Source organism: Penicillium solitum, assembly GCF_028829755.1.
Source record: "Penicillium solitum strain IBT 25940 chromosome Unknown utg000005l_segment0_segment0, whole genome shotgun sequence".
Classification (NCBI taxonomy): domain Eukaryota; kingdom Fungi; phylum Ascomycota; class Eurotiomycetes; order Eurotiales; family Aspergillaceae; genus Penicillium; species Penicillium solitum.
Window position 1 is genome coordinate 2580328 of NW_027072125.1, and position 20649 is coordinate 2600976.

Here is a 20649-nt window from a genome sequence, read left to right on the forward strand (position 1 = left end):
GTGACGAACCCAACATACTTTGAGATGGTAGTATGAATAGAAATAAAAAAAAAGAATAGAATGAGATGGATACCCTCGATATATCAAAGTGGTATCCAAGTTTAGGTCAAGATACGATGGACACGGAAAGCTGTTTTATACAACGACATCTTATTATGACCAAGGTTATGGTATTTATTACAAGCACACAGCCCCTACCGTGTTGCAGATCCTCTTCCTCCCCCCGAAAGAACACCATTTATTAACCGGGGTAACCGACCCAACAATCATGTACTAGAAAAAACACCCCATAGATGCATGCAGCAGAGAGCTGCAATCTTGTGTGATGCACCGAACTCATGCCCCAATATATCCAGAACATTATTCATCAAGCGGGCAGTCGATGCTTTCATGGCCATCTCGTTCACAGAGAGCACACCACTTAGACTCATCGATAACTCCCGATGATTTACCGGCAATGGGAGCCATGGATGAGCTCATGGATGAGCTCAGCCCGCCGATGCCCTTCAGTCCTTCCATCACCACATCCCGTCCTGTCTTTAGTGCAGGGGGAGTATCGGAATGAATGGATGAGGCTTTGGTCTGGAGGGGTTCGGTCTTCTCAACTGGGTGCTCATCGGAAAGTTCATCGGCAGCATCATGTTTGAGATTCTTCTGTTCAGTGGCGTTTTGACCAGAGCCGAACATGCTGGTGCAGTTTAGAATGTCATGGCCGCCTGTTTCACATATCTCACACCACATGGTGTCCTCGTCGGAAGAGCGTTCAGATTCATGCATGGTTTCCAGTCGCGGTTGAGAAGAGTTGGAGATACCGCGGTGATGACGGGGCTCCGAAGGAGCATCGTGCCAGTCGGTCGGGACCACTGTACGGTCAGAAAGACGGTTGGGATTGGGGTTGGGGTTGTTTGAGTGATTGGAGATATTACCCGCAGAGTGCGAGGTCCTGTGTTGCTTCGGTGAAAGAGTGATGGTAGAGCTGCGGTGACGACCGCCAGACTGCAGGTGCATTTCTTGAAGTTGACGCTCAAGCTCTTCGATCCGATTGTCTTTGCGGTTTGTGGTTTCTTCCACCTCTTGCAGTCGAATCTCGAGCTGACTAACGTGCTCCGGATTATGATCATGATCCGCCGAGCCGTTCTGTCCCAAACCTGCCGCGCTGGGGTTTCCGCGACTCAATGAATGAATAATGGCCTTCAGTCCTCGGATCTCATCATCCTTCTGGTCCAATTCACTACTGCTTCGGGGTCCGTCTGCGGCAGCGTGTGCATCTTTCAGTGCAGCGACGGAGTGATCACGCTCCTTCTTGAGCTCCAACTTGGTGCGCTCAACTTCACCTCGGAGGAACTCGACTTCGGCCCGAGCCTCGGCCTCTCCACGCCGGGCGTCCTCGAGGCCTTCCTCTAACTCCGAGACTAGCTCTTCCAACTGCTTGAGCTGCTGCGCAACAACCTCAACATCTTCGCCGCGGTCCTGCAGTTCTTTATTCTGCTGCATAATCTCGTCGATACGCTGTTCGTACACGCGTTCTGTTTCGGAGGCTGCGATCTCCAATGTATCGAGGGTGCTTCTGAAGTCTGCGCGGTGGACGTCGAATTCCGCCGTTAATTGGGTAATCCGCTCGTTGCGTTCGCGTAGCTGTGTACGGAGCGACTGACCCTCCGATCCCTCCATCTCCTCCAATGTCTTTTGGAACTCGGTCAAAGTCCCCGACTGCTCATCGAGCTGCTTATCTCGGTCCAGAAGCTGCTTCTCTAGACTTTTGATCTGATCCTTCAAGTCTTGAGTCTCCGACGAGAGCGGCCGGCGGAAGTCCGATGGCCGTCCATACGACGAGGAGTCATCATCCACACTCAGTCGTGACGAGGGTCTATCAGACAGCCGAGACGGTGCCTTGACGGGGCTACGCATGGCGCCGTTCATCCCACTGGTCCTGGATGCTGCCGATGGTGTACGCAGGCCGGCCAAACTTAGTTTCGGAGGAGGGGGCACGCGCGGGGATTCAGGTCGAGGGAGCGAGGGTCTTCGGACTCGAGGGCGAGGGGTAGCAAGAGCTGCACCGACCGATTTGCTGAAGTTGACGGGTCCCCCACGTGCAGGAGTGGTCGGGGTAGATATATTCGAGGATCGCCTTGTGACATATTTGCTGTTGTTCATGGGAACGAATATGCCAGAACCTGGGATTGAGGTTGCAAAGTACTTCCGGCCATCGACATCGCCATTGTTTTTGCCTCGTTGCGCGTGTTCGGAGCTCAGTTCAACACCTGCGAATCGTCCGGCCTTCCCCGCTACCGATCCCAAGTATTTGACTGTCCCATGCATGCCACCGGGGACATTCACCACGTCACCGACCTGTACATCATCGGGGTGTGCCATTGCGGAGAGATATGGATGATATGAATAGAAAATAAAAAATAAGAAAAGGTGGGATGCAGCTTTTAAATAAGAGGTCCGGGCGAATATCAATAGCCCCTGGAAGCGTACAGAAGTCAAGGGTGTAGAGGGAGCGTTAGGAGAATGCAAGGATATTAAGTTGACGGCCCAACTTCCATGATTAGGAAGAGAGAGAGAAAAAAAAGAGAGACAAATGAAAAAGACAGACCCAACTAGTTCCCAGCTGAACCAGTTAGATTATGAGAAAAGAGAGAGAATGATCGAGAGATCGAGAAATCCAATCTAACAAGAGAAAGGGGGGAAGACAAGACAACAAATAAAAGACTCCACCTCCACTCCACGTAATGCCAACTGACATCTTCAACTTCCACCCATCTCTTCTGCATATACAATCCTTACGTCTCTCTGTATCTCCAAGACATCTATCGACGATCTTGTCCATTCTGTACTAAATCTTGCGCATCTACCATACCGGACATCCCCGGGTCCCCGACACCTCTACCTCTTACCATCGCATTATACACCATGGCGCAATACTTCTTCGACCTCCTGTACAACTTCACGGATTGCATGTGTTGCTTTCCCAGCTCTCCACAGCTAAAGATCAACAATCGGAGTTTCAAGCTCCTACGTTTGTTGGGCGAGGTATGGATACCCGATAACGATAGCTGCAAGCTGGTCTGAACTGACAACGCAACAGGGCGGATTTTCCTACGTTTACCTAGTCCAAGATAAAGCGAGTTCCGAATTATTTGCGCTGAAGAAGATCCGCTGTCCTTTCGGCCAAGAATCCGTATCACAAGCCCTGAAAGAAGTCGAAGCCTACAACATCTTCAACTCCCAATCCAACATCATCCACTCGATCGACCACTGCGTATCCACGGAATCCGGTTCGAAATTCAGATCCGATGGCGGAGATCCAGGCTCGAAGACGGTCTATATTCTACTCCCATACTACCAGCGCGGTAATCTCCAGGATGCCATCAATGCCAATCTGGTCAACCATACCAAGTTCCCAGAGAAGCGGTTGATGGTCCTGATACTCGGTGTTGCCGATGCGCTTCGCTCGATGCATCAGTATCGGGTGAAGAGCGGTTCGGCGGCTACGCGAAAGGCGAAGGGTGTTCGGAGAGAAGGCGAGGAGGCAGACGAAGAACGGACCATGCAGATGAAACCGAAACGGAGGCCTAGCCATCGCATAGCGGAGGATGAGGAGGATGAGGAGAATGCGCCCCTGATGGATGACGAGGTCACCCGGAGTCAGGAAGGTGTCGAGGATGGGGACCTGCGTCCCTATGCGCACCGAGATGTCAAGCCTGGTGAGTTTACATTTTGGCTGGTGCGGAAATTCCAAATTGACTCGACGAGCTAACTGTCGTTATAGGAAACATCATGATCGACGACAACGGGCAATCACCCATCCTGATGGATCTGGGCTCTTTGGCGCCCAGCCCCATCGCCATTACGTCGCGCTCTCTCGCCTTGGCGGTGCAGGATACCGCAGCAGAACACAGCACGATGCCATACCGCGCACCGGAACTCTTCGATGTCAAGACCGGGTCGATCATTGATACCAAGGTTGATATCTGGTCACTTGGGTGTACACTCTACGCCTGTCTCGTGGGCAAGAGTCCCTTCGAGGCACGCAGTGAAGAGACCGGTGGTAGCTTGAGCATGTGTGTTCTTGGTGGTGACTGGCGATTCCCTGATGAGAAGTCAGGTGCTTCTAAGGGTAAAGCCAAGTCGGGTGAAAGCGAGGATTCATCCAAAAATGATGAGCTTGCGATCAGTGCACCCGTCAAGGATATTGTTCGGAGGTGTCTCACTGTTGAACCCTCGGAACGGCCCGACATTGATGAGCTTATTGAGCTCATGAAGGGTGTTATTGATCAGATGCCTGAAGATGATGCGGCTGGTCCATCCCACTAAGATCTGCTGGATCTTGCATGTTTCCTATTTTGTCCGCGTTCTTTTCCTTTGACCGGCAGGCTCCGTATGCGTGCGATTTCTTTAGGTGTACATTATGAATGCGAATTTGAATTTCCTCATATCAGGGCTGATCATTACGTTTTTGCTATTTGGAGTCATCGAGCGTGTCTATTGAGTTGCAAATTATAATTCCATTTTGATATTTATCGCCCTGTTACTTGCTCGCGTCGTTGCTCTATCATGGATGAGGTCGAATAAACACTCCGAGATGGCTTCATGATGACGAAATGCCGGACATGTCCACGATTCAAACCAAGCAGACATAGACAATCTCTAGAGATCACCCCCATCAACCTAAGCTAAACAGAATCCAGCACAATGAGTAATACCTTCGATGACAAGACACAGGGGGCGGACGTGACGAAGATGTTCCCAGAGCGGGTGAAGCAAAAAACATGTACCGCCCAACCAACCCGGTATATAAACTAAACTAACCAGTCTCCTACGATAGTCCTAATAGCCGGTCTCAAACGAGGCGATCTCGCGGCCACAACGGCCGACGCCCTGGCCCACGGCGGCGCAAAGACCATAATATACACGGGCCGCTCCAAGTCCGAACTACAACCTGTGATCGACCACGTTAACCGGAAGTACAAAACGGTCGAAATGATCTTTGTCACGGCCGACCCGGGCAGCCTGGGTTCATTCCACGAGGCAGCACATACAATCAAGACCCTGGGCGTGTCAATTGACGGCTTCATTGGGTTTCCCGATGTCATGGCTGTACCGTGGGAGCTCACGGCGGACGGAGTCGAGTCTCATTTCCAGAAGAATTACCTGTGTTATTTCCTGCTGTTGAATCTTCTGTGTGATGTTATGGGACATCGGTCGAGGGTTGTTCTGGTTACGTCTAGTTTGCGGAATGAGGCGCCTGCGCCATCGTGGGATGATTTGGAGTTTGAGGTGAGTTTGATGCTTTTTTTTTTAAATATATGCTTGCTGGTGGTATATTCTGATTTGGATAGAATGGAGAAAATTACCACAGTCTCGATGGATATTCGCGGTCGATGCTCGCGATCATCTTGTTTATCAAGTCTATTGCGAAGAAGTATCGTGGATCGATCGCTGCGTTTTCTGCAAATCCTGGAAGTGAGTCAAAATTGGTAAATTGGTGAATGTGTTTTCGGTAGTCATTCTCATTGGATCCAGATACCAAAACCAACGTTCAGACATACGTTGCGTGGGATGAGATCAAATCCTGGCTGCAGCGGAAGAAAGAAGGTATGTCCCCGATAGCAGATAATGAGAACCATTTGATTTGACAGGATATCCAGCCGGCGAGGATATACCGGTCCTTTTGCAGCAAGCCCCGAAATCACTTGCACAGGGTAGTGCCACGGTGTTGCGCGGATTGCTGGATCCAGAGCTCGAAGGTGAGATAGCCAGATAAAGAGGGGTGTGTATGCATTGTTACTGATTGGTGGATGTGAGGGTATCAGGCCAATCTGGAGTCTTTCTGGATCATTGTCAGATACCCAAGTTACCGCATCTCGACTTCCCAACGGGGGAACAAAGTGCAGAGGCGTTATGGAAACGAAGCTATGATTTAGTCGAGTTGTTTCTTTCCTAAATAGGAAAGTAATCTATTGCCTTGTCTGTCAGTTCTGTTAGTTCAGTCTCGTTGGTCTGATAAGCATCATAAGCATCGGACTAAATACCGATGTGCTCCATATATTCCCAACTTCTCATTTAGTTGGAGGATATCTGGATTTTGAAGTGATAATGATTGGTTGAACAGATACTCCAAGATATTCCAAGATATACCAAGACCATATAAGCATTCATGTCATATACTAACATATACCATTTCAAGAATATCAAAGAATATCACAATAACCTCGCCAAGACCCCATTTGCGGGGAAAAGTTAGACTCCAACTCCTCTTATCTCCCTTGATGTCTTTAGGTCTTTAGGTCTTCTCTTCAATGCAATCGAGATGTCGATCTTCCCATTTAAGACAGGTCCCCTGTCCCCTTATCTTTATCCCTTTTCTCACATATTTCCCTGATCTCTTTCTTCCTACCGGAACCATCTTTCATACTTGCTTGGTCTTACTTTAGCTCTGAATTAACTACATACACACATCGCGTCCGAAAAGTACTCCACCATGGCGCCAGTCATCGACAGCTCAGTCGTTCCTGGCACCGTAACTCTGGTGGACGTGAATCATGTCCTGCATACTCGGCACTTGGACCACGGAGACCGTGATATTGTATTGATCCCTACTCCATCAAATGACCCAGATGACCCTCTCAATTGGTCTCGAAGACGGAAACTTCTATCAACTGCTTGCGTGAGCATGTGAGTACAGATTACGACAACTTGACCTAGGGGTCGGTGTTGATATTTCATGTTTCTAGCTATACGATGTTCTCAGGAATTGCCTGCTCCGTCGTTTACTCAGTGATTACGCCGCTCCACGAACAAACGGGATTGCCCATCAGTACCTTGAACGAGGGAAGCGGGTACATGTTCTTGTTGGCCGGATGGGGGTTGCTGTTTTGGCAGCCTTTCGCTATGCAGTATGGCAAGCGGCCGACATACATGTTATCATTGATAGGAATTTTGGTACCTCATCCTGAATATGTTGAATATTTGAGAATTATAGCTAACAAATGCAGGGTATGACAATGTGGGGGTAAGTGAAGCATCATGTCTGCAATGAGACAAGACTAACGCCACTCAGACCATACGCAAGCACTAAAGGTCAATGGCTCGCGCGAAACATCGTCTTAGGTTTCTTTACAGCACCTGTGGAAGCACTTCCTCAGATCTCTGTCACGGACGTGGTAAGTTAAACCCACCTTAGGAAAGAACCCGACGCTCACACAACAACAGTACTTCACCCACGAGCGAGGAACTTACATGGGACTTTATGCATTCTTCTTAGCAGGAAGTAACTACTTTGCGCCGGTCATCTGCGGCTTTATCGCCCAGTACCAGGGCTGGCGGTGGGTATTCTACTGGCCGAGCATCTTCCTCGGCTGTGCAATTATCTTCCTCTTCTTTTTCTGCGAGGAAACAAACTATACTCGCGCGCAGCCTGGCGAGCCTGACGCTATCATAACCACAGAATCCCCAAAACTCAGCTCGGACGGCGAAAAGGAGAAATCTGCGGACGTTGACATGGAAGCTGCCACTGGGGTTAGCATCAGGTCGGGCCACACCAAGAAGTCGTATGTGAAGAAATTGGCGCTCTGGGGACCGAGTCAGGAGAAGAATACGTTGGTCCGGCGACTCTGGCAGTGCATTTACTTCCTCTCGTGGCCAGTTATCTTCTATGCTGGGTATGAATCCAATATTTCCGAATTTGATATGCATTTTAACTAACATGGACACAGCTTCTCTTATGGATCCTACCTGGTCTACTTCAACATCCTGAATGGGACAGCCTCTATCATTCTTGGCGGAGAGCCCTATAACTTTGGGTAAGTTCTATTATTTTATTACTCATTGAACGAAGCTAACCCGTCCCAGATCTTCCATGGTCGGTCTGAGTTATGTAGCGCCTATCATTGGTGTAATCCTGGCGTAAGATCTCCAGCTGGGCCGGATACTACAACCAATGCTGACAGAAACAGATCCTTCTTCACTGGCCGATTCAGCGACTGGCTCACTATCAAACTCGCCCGCCGGAACAATGGCGTCATGGAGGCAGAGCACCGTCTCTGGCCCTTCCTCGCTTGTGTGGTACTTGTGCCTTGTTCCCTTATCCTTTGGGGTGTGGGTGCTGCTCATGAGATCCATTGGTTTGGACTCATTGTTGGAATGTGCATTCTGGCCTTCACGAGCACCTGTGGCATCACGCTTAGTGTCAATTACTTTATTGACAGCTACCGAGAGCTGAGTGGTATCGCCATGGCGAGTGTGATTCTGGTTCGGAATACCATGTCTTTTGCAATTGGATATGGGTAGGTTTTCCTCGAGTTCTAGCAGAAGACAAACACTAACTTCATTTAGTATTACGCCTTGGATCGATAACATGGGGTACCAGAACTGTTTCATCTCCGCTGCCTTTATTGGCATGGCATGTGCTTCAGTCTTCTTCGTTATGATCAAGTTTGGAAAGACATTCCGCGAACGATCCCGCGAGCAGTACTGGAAGCTTGTCCAAGAGAACTGGGAGAAGGGCATGTGCAATTAGAATAGATGTACAGTTATATTCTACTTGCACAGTTTCAATAAACTATCCATTCAATTTAACTATCTATTGCACAGGAGTTTGTTCCTCAGCCAGATGAATAGCCCCTTCATCATCATAGATAATCTCCCTCACCTTCACTGACCTCAAATGGTCAACTCCCTTCGAAAGCTCACAGTCATGATAAAACAAGTACCACTTCCCCTGGAACTCCACAATGGAATGATGCGTCGTCCACCCAAGCACCGGATCCAAAATATGTCCCCGATAGGTAAACGGACCCCAAGGGGAAGACCCCGTAGCATAAGCCAAGAAATGTGTATCACCGGTCGAATAAGAGAAATAATAGGTCCCCTGATACCGATGCACCCAAGCCGCCTCAAAGAACCTCCTCTCATGATCATCCGCCAACAAAGGCTCCCCAGTCTCCGGCGCAAGAATAACAACCTCCTTAACCGGCGACGCCAGCGAAAGCATATCATCCTTCAAGAGCGCAACACGCGGACACAGCGCGCGAACACCCTCTCCAGTAGGCTCATGAGGCCCGGACAAACTCTCATCGAAAACAAGTTTCTTCTTCCGTCCATCAACACCACCTTCATCCCCATCAACCCACTCCCCTTCCCCATTCCTATCCTCATCCTTCCCTTCAACCCAACACTGCAACTGCCCACCCCAAATCCCACCAACATAAAGATACGCCTCCCCACCAGCATCCTCATCCACAAAGACAGCAGGATCAATACTGTACGTCCCCTGGATATAATTCTCCTGCGGGACGAACGGACCTTCGGGTGCATCAGCGACAGCAACACCAATCCGGAAGATCCCCTTTTGGTCACGGGCGGGGAAGAAGAGGTAGAATTTATTATTTTTTGTTGCGGCGTCGGGTGCCCAGAGTTGCTTTGAGACCCAGGGGACATTTTTGTCGCGGAGGACGACGCCGTGGTCGGTTACGGGGCTGGTGATGGTGTCCATGGAGAGGACGTGGTAGTCGGCCATGTCGTATTGGTCGCCATTGTCGTTGAAGGGGATCGTTGTTTCGCGGTCGTGGCTGGGGTAGATGTAGAGTTTGTTATTGAAGACGTGGGCGGAGGGGTCGGCTGTGTAGATGTGGGAGACGAGTGGTTTGGACATTTTGCTCGTTGGTGGTGATGGTGAGGTTATAGATAGGGCTGTGTGTGTATAGATGGGAGGATGGAAGGAAGAACTGGGGGTATTTTTAAGGGAATTGAAGGATATTAATATTTGATTCTCTGTTATTCTACCATCCTACTAGTAGTCCATTACCCCATATTATCCCGTTCTTCCCCTCATTATCCTCTTATTAGCCTATGTCTTGTCTCTACAACTTTTTTAACCGACGGCTAAATCAACATTTAGGGGAAATGATCATATTATAGCCTGCATGTTCTATATTTTATATATACCTAGGTATGTTTATATTTATATTAAATAAGGAAATAAAACAAAATCACTTCAAATTCCACCGATGCGACTCCTCAGCATATGCCCTCTGTAAGGCCTGCTGCCACTCTAATTCCATCTGTCGTAGTACTTCAGCTTCACCTTCACTCATCTTCTCATCATTCCCATTCCCACTGCCATCACCTTCATCCCTATCCATATCCACATCCTCCTGCTGCCGCTGCTGCTCCTGCTCCTCACACCCCCTCAATCCAAAAAACCTCCCCAACCTCTTCAGCCTCGTAGGGAGATCAATAGTCTCCTCCTCCGGCGTCCCGATCCACGGGGTAATACAAACAGGATAATTAAATGTAGCCGGGACAGGCGGGTAAACCTGATGGAAATGACGGGCGAGATTATCAACCTGCTCCGAGGTCAGAAGGTTGTAGGCCAACATATTTGGTGGGAAGTCTGGGTGTAGCAGGCCTGTTTCACAGTTGACGAGGGGCCAGAGCTGGGAGGAGAGGTGGCGGAGGAGGGACAGGAAATGGGGGTGGAAGTTAGGGCTCTCGCGGAAGGAGACTTTGCGATATTCGATTGGGATGGGGTCTTCGGTGGACTCTATAGGTGTTATGCTTGGGGAGGACATGCTCATTGGACTGGGAGTGTCTGCTAGGGTTGTGGTTGTTGTGCTGGTGGAAATGGAGAGGGTTCGCTCGGAGAGCCAGCTGATGCCGTGAGGGGAGTTGGGGGTTGGGGGATCGTTGTCCATTTGGTTGGTTGTTGATATGTTGATATACCCAAGTGAATAACAAAATAAAAGTATACTCTATGCTGTATGTTGTATGAACGAGGCAAATCGAGGAAATTAAGGACAACTTATATATACGACATGTATGTCATTGTCAAAACCCTCAAAGAATCATCTCGACAATGAGATGAAACATCCTGACACAGCCTCTTCTTTATAACACAAAGACATCGTTCTGAACTCTCCAATCAAGGCGAGTTGCAAACAGAACCCCCTTCTTATCCCTTTGTTTCCAATAAAAGAACAATAACCATGTTCATAAATATCCATCATATACGTTTCATATTCAAGTTTCGTCTTCCCTCATTGGCTCAAACAGCCAACTCAAAGAGACTATTATATCACAGCGACAGACTACCCACTCCGCGTGACAGATCAGGTTCCTCTGACACGGCCGGGATGCCCGCGTACTTGTTAATCCAGTTCAGAACAGTCTGGTGCCACATGAGGGAGTTTTCAGGGTTCAGAACCCAATGATTCTCGTCAGGGAACGTCAGGAACGCACTATCAATACCGCGCATCTGGAGAACATTAAACGCAGCAAGACCCTCGGCGATGGTCAGACGGTAATCCAACTCGTTGTGGATAATCAGATGAGGTGTGTTCCAGTGTTCCGTGAACCGCGACGGGTCCCACTTCGCCCAGTTCTCCGGTACCTTCCAGATCGGCCCTTTGAGGTCGTGAAGAGGGAAGTATTGCTCTTCACTAGCCAACTGGGAGGTCATGCTGAACACTCCGTCGTGGGTGACTAGTGCCTTGAACTTGCGCCCGAGCGGATGGCCCTGCATCCAGTTCATCATGTAACCGCCGTACGAGGCGCCCAGTGCAACCGCGCGCGTGGTGTCGACGTAATCCAGGTGCTGCTCGATATATTCGAATCCCTTGACAAGGTCCTCGTAGGGCCGACCGCCCCATTGTCCCTTGATTCCATCGGTGAAGGGCTGTCCGTAGCCGGTACTACCTGTTGGGTTGGGGGTGATCACAACGTAACCCTGTTCGGCGAAAACAGCAGGGTTCCAGCGCGTGCTCCACTGATCGTTCCACGCGCCCTGTGGTCCACCGTGGATCAAATACGCAAGCGGGTATTTGCTCCCGGGCTTGAAATCGGACGGCTTCACCACCCACGCGTGGACAGGATGGTCTTCGGCTCCCTTGAACCAGATCTCATCGACCTGGGCTGAGGACAAACCGAATGCACTGCCGCCCCGCCCATTTGAGGAAACCATTTGGACATCATCTGGGTGAGCTGGATCAATGATAGTCCACAGGCTGTTATCAACCAGGCTGCTACTAGACACGAACAGTTTGGAAGATTTGGCAGCTGCAGGAACGGCGTCGTTCACGTATCCCGATCTGGTCAGCCTCTTTAGAGACTCAGGCTTGATCGTATGCGCATTCTCCAGTGGCAGCTGGTACAGAACTCCGCGGCCAGCCTCCTCGACATGAACGAACAGCGACTTGTCATCATGGGCAAACGACACGGCCGAGGGACTGAGATCCCAGTGTCCTTTCCCATCGTCCGACTGGAAAATCTCGATCATCTCTCCATTCCATGGGTTGGGAACATACAAGATACGGTTCTTATCAGACTCATAGCCATCCTCGCGCATCGCTAGAACAGCAATAGAGCTACCGTCCGAGCTAAGGACAGGAGACGACATCGCTCCCTGAAGACCAGCAACCTTGCAGATTTTCGGTTCAGGCTCATTCATGCTCAGGCTAGTCCACGAGAACATGGGAGAATAATAACACGAGCAAGAGGTGTGAGTCGCCGGGTTCAGGTTAGGGTCCTTCGCAATAAAGACAATAGCCGATGGACTAATATCAAAGTCCCCAGTACCACCAAAAGGCGGAATCGGTGACTCCACGCCCGCCAGTCCTGAGACTGCAATCAAGTTGGTAAGGCCCGAGATCGAGTACTTTCCAGCCCGTCGACGGGCCGGCGACAAAGGAGCCTGTTCCAGCAAGCCGTAGAAGATCGCGTTCTTCTGGGGCTCGACATACGAGTCCCAATGTCTCACAAAGAGAGATGTGTACAATTTACCAGTTGTATGGGGCTTCTTCGCGTCATGGGGATTGTATAGCGACCCGTCTGTATTGGCCTTGCCTGTCACGGCGAAGCCGACCTTTCCTGGCTCCAAAAGGACCACTTTCAGGTCCGATACGGGGCCCGGGACAGTGCCTGCTATGTATGTCTCATCAGCCTGGCGGGCATCGCCGACGACGAAGCTTGTATTGCCATTGCCCTTGTTCTTTAGCCAGACAAGTTTGTCGCTATCGTCCACCCACTGTGGGTTACTGGCGCCGGGGTCGTTGGTGATAAGGGCAGAACGGCCGGAGCTGATATCGATAACGCGGATTTCATTAGTCTTGGAATGAGACTCGAAAGAGTAGGAGGTCTGCGTGTAGACTGCTAGGGTGCCGGCCGCATTGGGAACGGCTGAGGACCGCCTGGGTGCTCCGAGCAGAACCCTAGAGGGGTCGGTGTCAGTCCGGTGCTCTCGAATATATTCAATGAAGATTGACGTCAAATTGCCAGTTATATGGACACTACTTACTGGGGAGTGAACTTCATGTTCCGAATGGCCATATCAGATCGTACGGGAGATAAGATAGGAAGCTTAGGGGAGCTTCCACGGATTGAGCTTAAAAGGAAGGTATCAACAGGCTCTTAAGATAAACAAAATACGTAAAACACCACTGCGTATGCTATTGATATCAAAGAGAGAAATTGAGTACGAGAGAAAGAGTTGGAGAGGAGAAGAGGAGGTTGGGGAGCAACGTGATCATGCGGGGGGTTATGGTCCTGATTGGGTTAAGCGCCATGTACCTTGCAGGCATTTGCATCCACAATGTTACATCGGAGAAAAGTAGTAATAACTAACCATGGAAGACATCTTGTATTCTAAGGCTTCGAAAACATAACTATTATTACAAATTGTAAAGATCATGGCATTTACTCTTCTTCCTCTTCCTCGCTTTCATCCTCGTCCATTCCCTCTGCCGCATTGATACTGAATGTGGGAGCCTGATCAACGCCAACATAGCTGTCGCTCATGAGGTAGAGCGTCAACTCATGGTCTCCGGGTGTAGGGACCACATATTCCAGGCGCAGCTCGAGCTTGCGGCCGATGGTGACACGCTTGATAGCCAGCAGGCTCTTAGTCTTTTCGTCACCAACAACCAACCACCAGTTCTCCATCTTCTGGCTGGGGTAGAATGGTGCGTGGACAGTAGCATCGGGCTCCTCGTCTTCTTCGATATCCCGCTCGATCTTGACCTTGAGGTATGCAGGTTCGCCCGAAGTGATACCCTCGGCATCCTCAACTTCGAAGTCGAGCTCGATGTTGGGGTACTTCTCGTTGGTGAAAGCCGCAGCTTGCGCCAATTGCTTGTTATCGAGGCCGAGGCGCTTGACTAAAGTAGCGTAGTCCTTGTTCTCCGATGGGTCCATGGCCTCCATGAATTCGAAGATATCATTGATCCTGTACAAAGGTAGATTAGCAAATGTCTCTGGAGACCTTTCTGATGATACATACTTGTATTCGTTGGCCACCTTGATCACGTCGGGAGAGAAGTGGGGAATCTGCTTCAGAGGGCTGTCACGATCCCACATGGCCTGAACCACCATCTGGGACAATTCCATTGCGTTCATCGCGTTGAGATGACCCTCGGATGAGAGGACATCCACACAAGCGCTGAGCAGGTTGAGGACCTTGCGAACAATGTCTTCCTGATCCTTGGCAAGATCAAGAGGGAGCTGCATCCGGGAGAAGTGGGCCTGGAGGAGAACGAAGGCCTTGAAATGAGGAGAGTCGAAGGAAACCTCTGACATCTTGACCGGTACACGATCATACACGCGGCGGAGAATGTGATTCTCATGGCGACGCATCTGGATAGACTCGAACTCAGTCGCCGAAGTGACAATCTCCAGGATACCCTTGAGCTTCGTCCGGGACGAAAGAGACAACAAGAAGGTTTGCATGGTGATGAACGAGATGTTGTAGTAAGCACCGATCATGGCTGCATTCAAAGGCGAAACGGTATCATCTTCTTCGTCAACGTCAATGATCTTTGCCTCTGACAACTCCTTCAGTGTGTTCTCCACCAGCTCTGACAGGAATGTGCTGAGGCCCTCGTGGCTCACGTCGCTAAGACCGTAGAAACTGGGGTTTGCAAGAAGACGGCGATAGAAATAGGTGTATGTCATCCAATCAACCGCATCCTGGGTGGAGGAGATGGTCTTTGTGCTGGCTTCAGTCACAAAGGCATCGTGGAGGTAGACCTGCAGGTGACTCTCAACAGGCAAAGCCTCGTTCAAGAACTTCTTGTAGTATTCGCGCTTCACTGCTGGCACCATAAGAACACCACGGCCAAGCTTGTCCTGACCGGGACGGGAGGCTTTGCCGAACATCTGCAAGATATCGCTGATGGGGTAGTCGATATAACGATGCTCGCGGCCATCGAAGAATTGAGTGTTCATAACAATGACCAAGTGAGCCGTGATATCCAGTTCCCAGCACACATCTCTCGAAGCCAAAAGCACCTGAATCGCACCAATGCTGAACAGGTGCAAGACAATGCGCTTATCGGTGGCATTAAGAGCTTCGTGGTAGTAGCCAATACCGTGGGAAAGTGATGTAGCAAGGGTCTGCTCGTGGACACGCTCAAGCAAAGGAGCGAGCTCACTGACATCGGCGTTCAGGAAACGATCTTCATCGTTATCGATAGCACACGCCGAGAGGAGATCTGCTGCGGTCGCACGGACCTGCTTGCGGCTTGGAACGAAGACAAGAGCAGGCTTGTCGGGGGAAAGCTGCAAAATCGACTGGTAGGCTGGGCGAGCCATCGCGAGCATGGCAGAGGGGAAATGAGGGATGGTGAATGATTGAAGATGAAGCTCCAGAGGCACAGGACGGGCGTGGGGGCTGAAGTTGTAGATCGTGTGCTTGTTGGCACCGATCCACTCTCCGATGTCGCGAGCATTAGAAAGAGGCACGCTAAGACCAACAATGCGCATTTCATTTTCAGTCTGGAGAGCCATGTAGTGCATGCGAGACACAATAACTTCGTACACGTATCCAGCGTAGCCGCCGAGCAAGTGAAGCTCGTCGGGGATGAACAGCTGGACTGTCTGGACGTTCTTACGTCGCTGCCACTGGCGAGACAACACGTCCCACTGAGTGGGAGTGGCAAGTACGAGATCAGCCTGTTCGAGAAGCTTCAAATCCGCTGTGGTTTCACCTGTAAGCTTGACAATGGCTTTGCCTCCATCCAGTCCACCAAGGCGCTTCTGCCAGTCAGCCAGTCGGTGGTCGACTAGCTCCTGGAAGGGCGCAATGTAGACTGCACGGCCGCTATCCTGCTTTGACCAGTGACGAAGCAAAGCCAACTCAGCACAAACGGTCTTTCCACTTCCCGTAGGAGCACCGAGGAAGATGTTGTCATCGGTGTCGAATACTGACTTGAAGACCTGGGACTGGATCTTGTTGAAATGCTGCCAGTTGGGGTACAACGCTTGGTAATCCTCACGCTTTAGTGCCTTAACAGGTGCTCGCTGCATGTCGAGCAGTGGTGTGTGAGGAGGGAAGCGCTCGGGGAGAACGAGCTTCTGAAAGGACACGGCAATCTTCGTCTCGGAATGCATCCATCGGTCAGACACAAGCGAGATGAAGTAGTTGGGGGGCATCGGCTCATTGACAGGAACGGTGAATTCGACAAGATGCTCATTCATCTCGGACTTGGCAAATTCAGCACGAAGCAAGAAACGATCGTGGAACAGGATCTCCTCTCCGTCACAGTCCTCAACCAAAATCCAGAAATCTTGAGCATTGCCGTGGATTTCATCATCCCAGACAAAGTTGGGGGAGATGGTCAACTCTACACGCAGCATGGATCGCGTGATGGGCTGCACTTGAGCTTGAACATCGAGTCGAGGGAACTTGGACACCAAGTCGCACACGACACGTCCAGCCTTGGGCATGCTCAGAAGCTCACCCATGCGGGGAGGATCCAGATCGAAATAGCTACCCCAAGGCACGTCAATGCGTTCCGCCTTCTGCAAAACATCTTTTGGGCAGTGGGGGAATTGACGAAGGGGGGACATTGTTGGCCACATGCGCTTCTCAGCCATTTTGCAAAGGTCGAGCGCAGTCTTCGCCACTGAGGCCCAGCCCTTCTTCAGGCAGATCTCGAAAATCGCGCGGATGATACGTCCAGCAGATTGAGTGACATAAACCATGTCTGCCATCAGCGCAAGTCCCTCGAGCTTAAGTCTGGAGATGTAAGCCTGCAACAGAACATTGATCTTGGCATGGGGCTCATCAATGGTCTCCTTAACAGGAACAGGAACCCGGCCTAGCAGTTTTCCAAGCTCAAGCTTCTCATCCTGGCGAACAGGGATGTATTTGAACTCATCGCTCAGGGCAAAGATTCGGAACAATTCAATGGTCGTAATGGAGGGTTGGAGGTGTTGGGAGTAGGTAAGCATTGAGTTGTGACCAATGTAGTAGTGCGAAGAGATACGTCCAAGCTCAGTCGACTGCAGACGTCCAGTCTTCTTCTCATACTTGACGAGACCGGCCTTCTCAAGAACTGCAGCAGCGGAGTGAATAAGATCCACTCGCTTTTGCTCTAGAGCATCATCGTTCTGATAATCAGCGCCAACACTGTACAGACCAGGTGATCGGAGCATCCGAACGTAAAGGTAAGTGTAGCCTAGCCAATCCACACCTTCATCGCGGGTACGAACATTGCCAAGAACAATCTCAGCATTCAGATTGTCCGCCAATTTGCTCATCAGCTGCGATTCAATTGGAAGCTGTTGATTCAAGAGCGAGAGATAGTATTGAATTTCAGCTTGCGATGTGATAATGATACCCTCACCGAAGGTATCATATTGGGGCCGACCAGCTCGTCCCAACATTTGCAGAACGTCTTGCGGGCTCAACTCGACCCAGGCACCCTTCTCGGGAGAGTAGACCTGGGTTCCCTTGATGATGACGGTGTGTGCGGGAAGGTTGACACCCCAGGCCAGTGTAGCTGTACAAACGAGGACCTGGATACTTCCATCGGCGAAAAGTGCCTGGACGGAATCACGATCGGCAAGACTCAGACCAGCATGGTGAATACCGAGACCGTAAGGCATGAGATCCTTCAGGTTGGCATCGTCCACTGAGTCTGCTTCTTCGGAGAGAATGGCACGACTAGCAGCGTCACTACGCAGAATCTGACCAATGGTTTCGTTCTCAAGGGCCTTGTCTCTGATGTACTTGGCGGTTTTGGCGGTCTCCTTTCGAGAGTGGACGAAGATAAGCATTTGGTTTCGGTTTTGCCCAACCTGCTCCATGACCTTGGTATAACAAATGTCATTCATTGTCTTCAACTGCTTGATGGCCTTCTTTTCGGTGACACCGATGAATTCCTGCTTGAGGGGACAAGGACGGTAGCTGCCATCGAAATGGAACATGCCCTTGACAGGATCTGCGCGCAGGAAGCTTCCCACATCACGGTAGTTGGGAAGGGTAGCACTGAGACCCACGATTCGGATGGGCTCTCCAGTCTGCTCGGTTTTGCGGATTGTTCGGCTGACGATGCTCTCAAGGACGGGGCCACGTTCATCATGGAGAAGGTGAATCTCGTCGATGACAACGAGGCGAACAAGGTTTGTGTAGCTGGTCTCGGTTGCCTTTCTGGTGATAACGTCGTACTTCTCAGGGGTGGTGACGATGATCTGGGTATCGGCAATTTGCTGCTTGGTGAGTTGACGATCACCGGTAAGTTCCGAGACTCTGATTCCATAAGGCTCCAGGCGCTTGCCAAGATTGCCAACTTGTTCTTGAACCAGAGCCTTCAAGGGGGAGATGTATATGATTTTGAAGTCGTCCAGCATAATCTCTCCCGTTTCAGGGTTGCGATTCTTCCCGATTTCTCGAAGGATCGTAAGCATAGCAACATTGGTCTTTCCGGAACCCGTGGGAGCACAGACAAGCATGTTTCCATCGTCATGGAAAGCTGAAGGGTAGCACTTTGTCTGCACGCGGTTGAGTTCCTTTGACGTTCCAAATCCAACACGGGCCCATTCAGGCAGCTCGGTGGTCGGGATATTCTTCTCTCCGGCCTCCTTCTTGGCCTTGGGCGGTGGCACATGGATTTCTTCGTATCCCTTGAATGCTCGCTTGGTCGAGCCCTGGGGAAGCTTAACATTAGGATTGGTCATAAGATGGTTGCCTTGATGGAAGACCAAATTTTCCAAATTGATCGTTCTCTTAGGCTGAAGAATGCCACCCTCGCCAGCTTCGGCGGGTTTTTGGTCGGCAGTTGGACCTGAAGGAACATCGACATCCATCAAGTCAAACTTCATCTTCTTATCGGGTGGTGCTCCGAGTTCATCGCCGGTTTCTTTGCCACGGATTTCATCAAGAATGGCACGTTGGCCGGCTTCAACCATCTCAATCTCCACGAGATTGCGCGCATCGGGATCCTCTGCGACTCTTCTCCAGCGGGTAACCCAGACGGCCTTGTCGCGGTTGGTGACTAGTTTAGCAACAAGATCGGGGTGGTCATAGTCGAAGAGTTCCATGAGGTCGTTCTCAACATCACGCAGGGGCTTTAATGCTCCATCCTCGTCCTTTCCGCCGAGGATTTCAAGTGCTTCATCTGTTTTCTCGTGCTGGATGTGAGCATCCTTGTAGATAGCACCGATTTGACGCTGCAGCCAGTAAGCATCGATTTCGCGAGCGGAGACCTTCAAACCGGTCTTTTCTGCGGCTTTGTCACTTTGACCAAGACCACCATCGATGACCATTTCATCTCCGTCTTCATCTTGAGCTGCTGCTGCATCGTCAAGTGCGAGTTTTTCTTGTTCATCCTCTTCTTCTTCATCGCTGAGCTCGTCCTCGTCTCGAACTTCGTCGACGGTTCCCATGCGTTCATCATCTTCATCTTCTTCGTCGAAGACGACAGCAACACCTTGGCGTTCGTCGAGTTCGCCACCTTCTTCATCGAGGCCGCCTTCCATCTCTTCCTCTTCGTCCTGGGCATCGTAGTCTGTAATCTTCTTGCCTAGGTTGACGAGCTCGTTGAATTCCTTGGGGTTCATTGTGGTTCCCAGAAGGTCATCAATCTCCTTCTTTTTATCGAAATCCTTCATATCTTCGTCCTTCAGTAGTTCCAATACAGCATCGGCGGCACTTCGGATGACTTCGTGGGGGACATCGCCCAGCTGGCTTCCGGTAATTGTGAGAATAAGGTCATAGGTGGCTCGTGTGGCGGGTGTGCGAGGACGATATTTCAAGCCTTCGACGAAGGCATCAGCTGCTGAAAGGATGCCCTGGCCCCGTAGTTGTGCTGGTTGGCCGCGGTGGCGCTTTTTCTGTTCGCGTAAAAGCACATCTTCACCCTCACCGATTGCACCCCGCTCGAGACCTGTCGGAGCTGCCTTCTTAGATTTGGGCGCATCCTCACGCGCGACTCGTCCACCCATCTCCCGGATCCCAATGCGACCCGCGAGAGACTCCGGGTCTCCAGTGGGTTCGTCATGGGTGCGACTGATAAAACGACGGTCCGCCTGGAGAACCAGGTTGGACATCGCCGAGTACTTATACTGCGAAATATTTTGGTCCGCCATCTTGGTGGTTGTATGGGTGAATCAGGAAAAAAAAACGATGGAAGAAAGAGTGAGTTGCGACAAGAATCTGCCTGCGGAGGGTCAAGATTCAGGCCGCGCCGAGACACGAGATGTCGGCGATTGATCAATTTCAAATGGTCACACAAACCTGACTCATCCTCCTACCGCAAGTAATTTCACTTGTAAGGGAGAAATATCAGCCAAGGTTGTAGATAGATGAAGCCAAGGAGAGTGCAGCTCGGGAAGATTTCGGTGGCAAAGGCGGAAGGAGGGGAGCTTGGA

At 50.6% G+C, this 20649-nt stretch overlaps 8 protein-coding genes across 8 annotated transcripts; 3 read left to right on the top strand and 5 right to left on the bottom strand.

Moving 5' to 3' along the window:
• Positions 1-360: 360 nt before the first annotated feature.
• On the bottom strand, positions 361-2373 carry N7455_008584 (CAP-Gly domain containing linker protein BIK1; the record flags this gene model as incomplete). Its single annotated transcript, XM_040960585.2, has 1 exon — positions 361-2373. The coding sequence occupies one exon, from the start codon at positions 2371-2373 to the stop codon at positions 361-363; it is 2013 nt and encodes a 670-aa protein (XP_040808940.2).
• A 369-nt stretch (positions 2374-2742) lies between these two features.
• On the top strand, positions 2743-4464 carry N7455_008585 (putative serine/threonine protein kinase ENV7; the record flags this gene model as incomplete). The annotated part of the gene is made up of 3 exons (XM_040960611.2): positions 2743-3036; positions 3092-3710; positions 3776-4464. The coding sequence occupies 3 exons, from the start codon at positions 2743-2745 to the stop codon at positions 4318-4320; spliced, it is 1458 nt and encodes a 485-aa protein (XP_040808955.2). The 3' UTR covers positions 4321-4464.
• A 234-nt stretch (positions 4465-4698) lies between these two features.
• N7455_008586 (putative oxidoreductase, short-chain dehydrogenase/reductase family) lies at positions 4699-5770 on the top strand (the record flags this gene model as incomplete). The annotated part of the gene is made up of 5 exons (XM_065605911.1): positions 4699-4761; positions 4819-5283; positions 5346-5469; positions 5530-5601; positions 5655-5770. 5 exons carry the CDS (start codon positions 4699-4701, stop codon positions 5768-5770), a joined length of 840 nt encoding a protein of 279 aa, XP_065460860.1.
• A 717-nt stretch (positions 5771-6487) lies between these two features.
• N7455_008587 (putative MFS transporter) lies at positions 6488-8524 on the top strand (the record flags this gene model as incomplete). Its single annotated transcript, XM_040960612.2, has 9 exons — positions 6488-6681; positions 6741-6948; positions 7002-7018; positions 7067-7169; positions 7219-7667; positions 7722-7808; positions 7858-7911; positions 7962-8291; positions 8341-8524. The coding sequence occupies 9 exons, from the start codon at positions 6488-6490 to the stop codon at positions 8522-8524; spliced, it is 1626 nt and encodes a 541-aa protein (XP_040808979.2).
• Positions 8525-8587: 63 nt separating this feature from the next.
• N7455_008588 (glycoside hydrolase family 43 protein) lies at positions 8588-9658 on the bottom strand (the record flags this gene model as incomplete). The annotated part of the gene is made up of 1 exon (XM_040960607.2): positions 8588-9658. The coding sequence occupies one exon, from the start codon at positions 9656-9658 to the stop codon at positions 8588-8590; it is 1071 nt and encodes a 356-aa protein (XP_040808963.2).
• Positions 9659-9995: 337 nt separating this feature from the next.
• Positions 9996-10700, bottom strand: N7455_008589 (uncharacterized protein; the record flags this gene model as incomplete). The annotated part of the gene is made up of 1 exon (XM_040960606.2): positions 9996-10700. The coding sequence occupies one exon, from the start codon at positions 10698-10700 to the stop codon at positions 9996-9998; it is 705 nt and encodes a 234-aa protein (XP_040808953.2).
• A 380-nt stretch (positions 10701-11080) lies between these two features.
• On the bottom strand, positions 11081-13329 carry N7455_008590 (oligopeptidase family protein; the record flags this gene model as incomplete). Its single annotated transcript, XM_040960603.2, has 2 exons — positions 11081-13211; positions 13298-13329. The coding sequence occupies 2 exons, from the start codon at positions 13327-13329 to the stop codon at positions 11081-11083; spliced, it is 2163 nt and encodes a 720-aa protein (XP_040808986.2).
• A 366-nt stretch (positions 13330-13695) lies between these two features.
• On the bottom strand, positions 13696-20367 carry N7455_008591 (ATP-dependent RNA helicase BRR2; the record flags this gene model as incomplete). Its single annotated transcript, XM_040960568.2, has 2 exons — positions 13696-14224; positions 14279-20367. The coding sequence occupies 2 exons, from the start codon at positions 20365-20367 to the stop codon at positions 13696-13698; spliced, it is 6618 nt and encodes a 2205-aa protein (XP_040808941.2).
• Between the last annotated feature and the right edge of the window lie 282 nt (positions 20368-20649).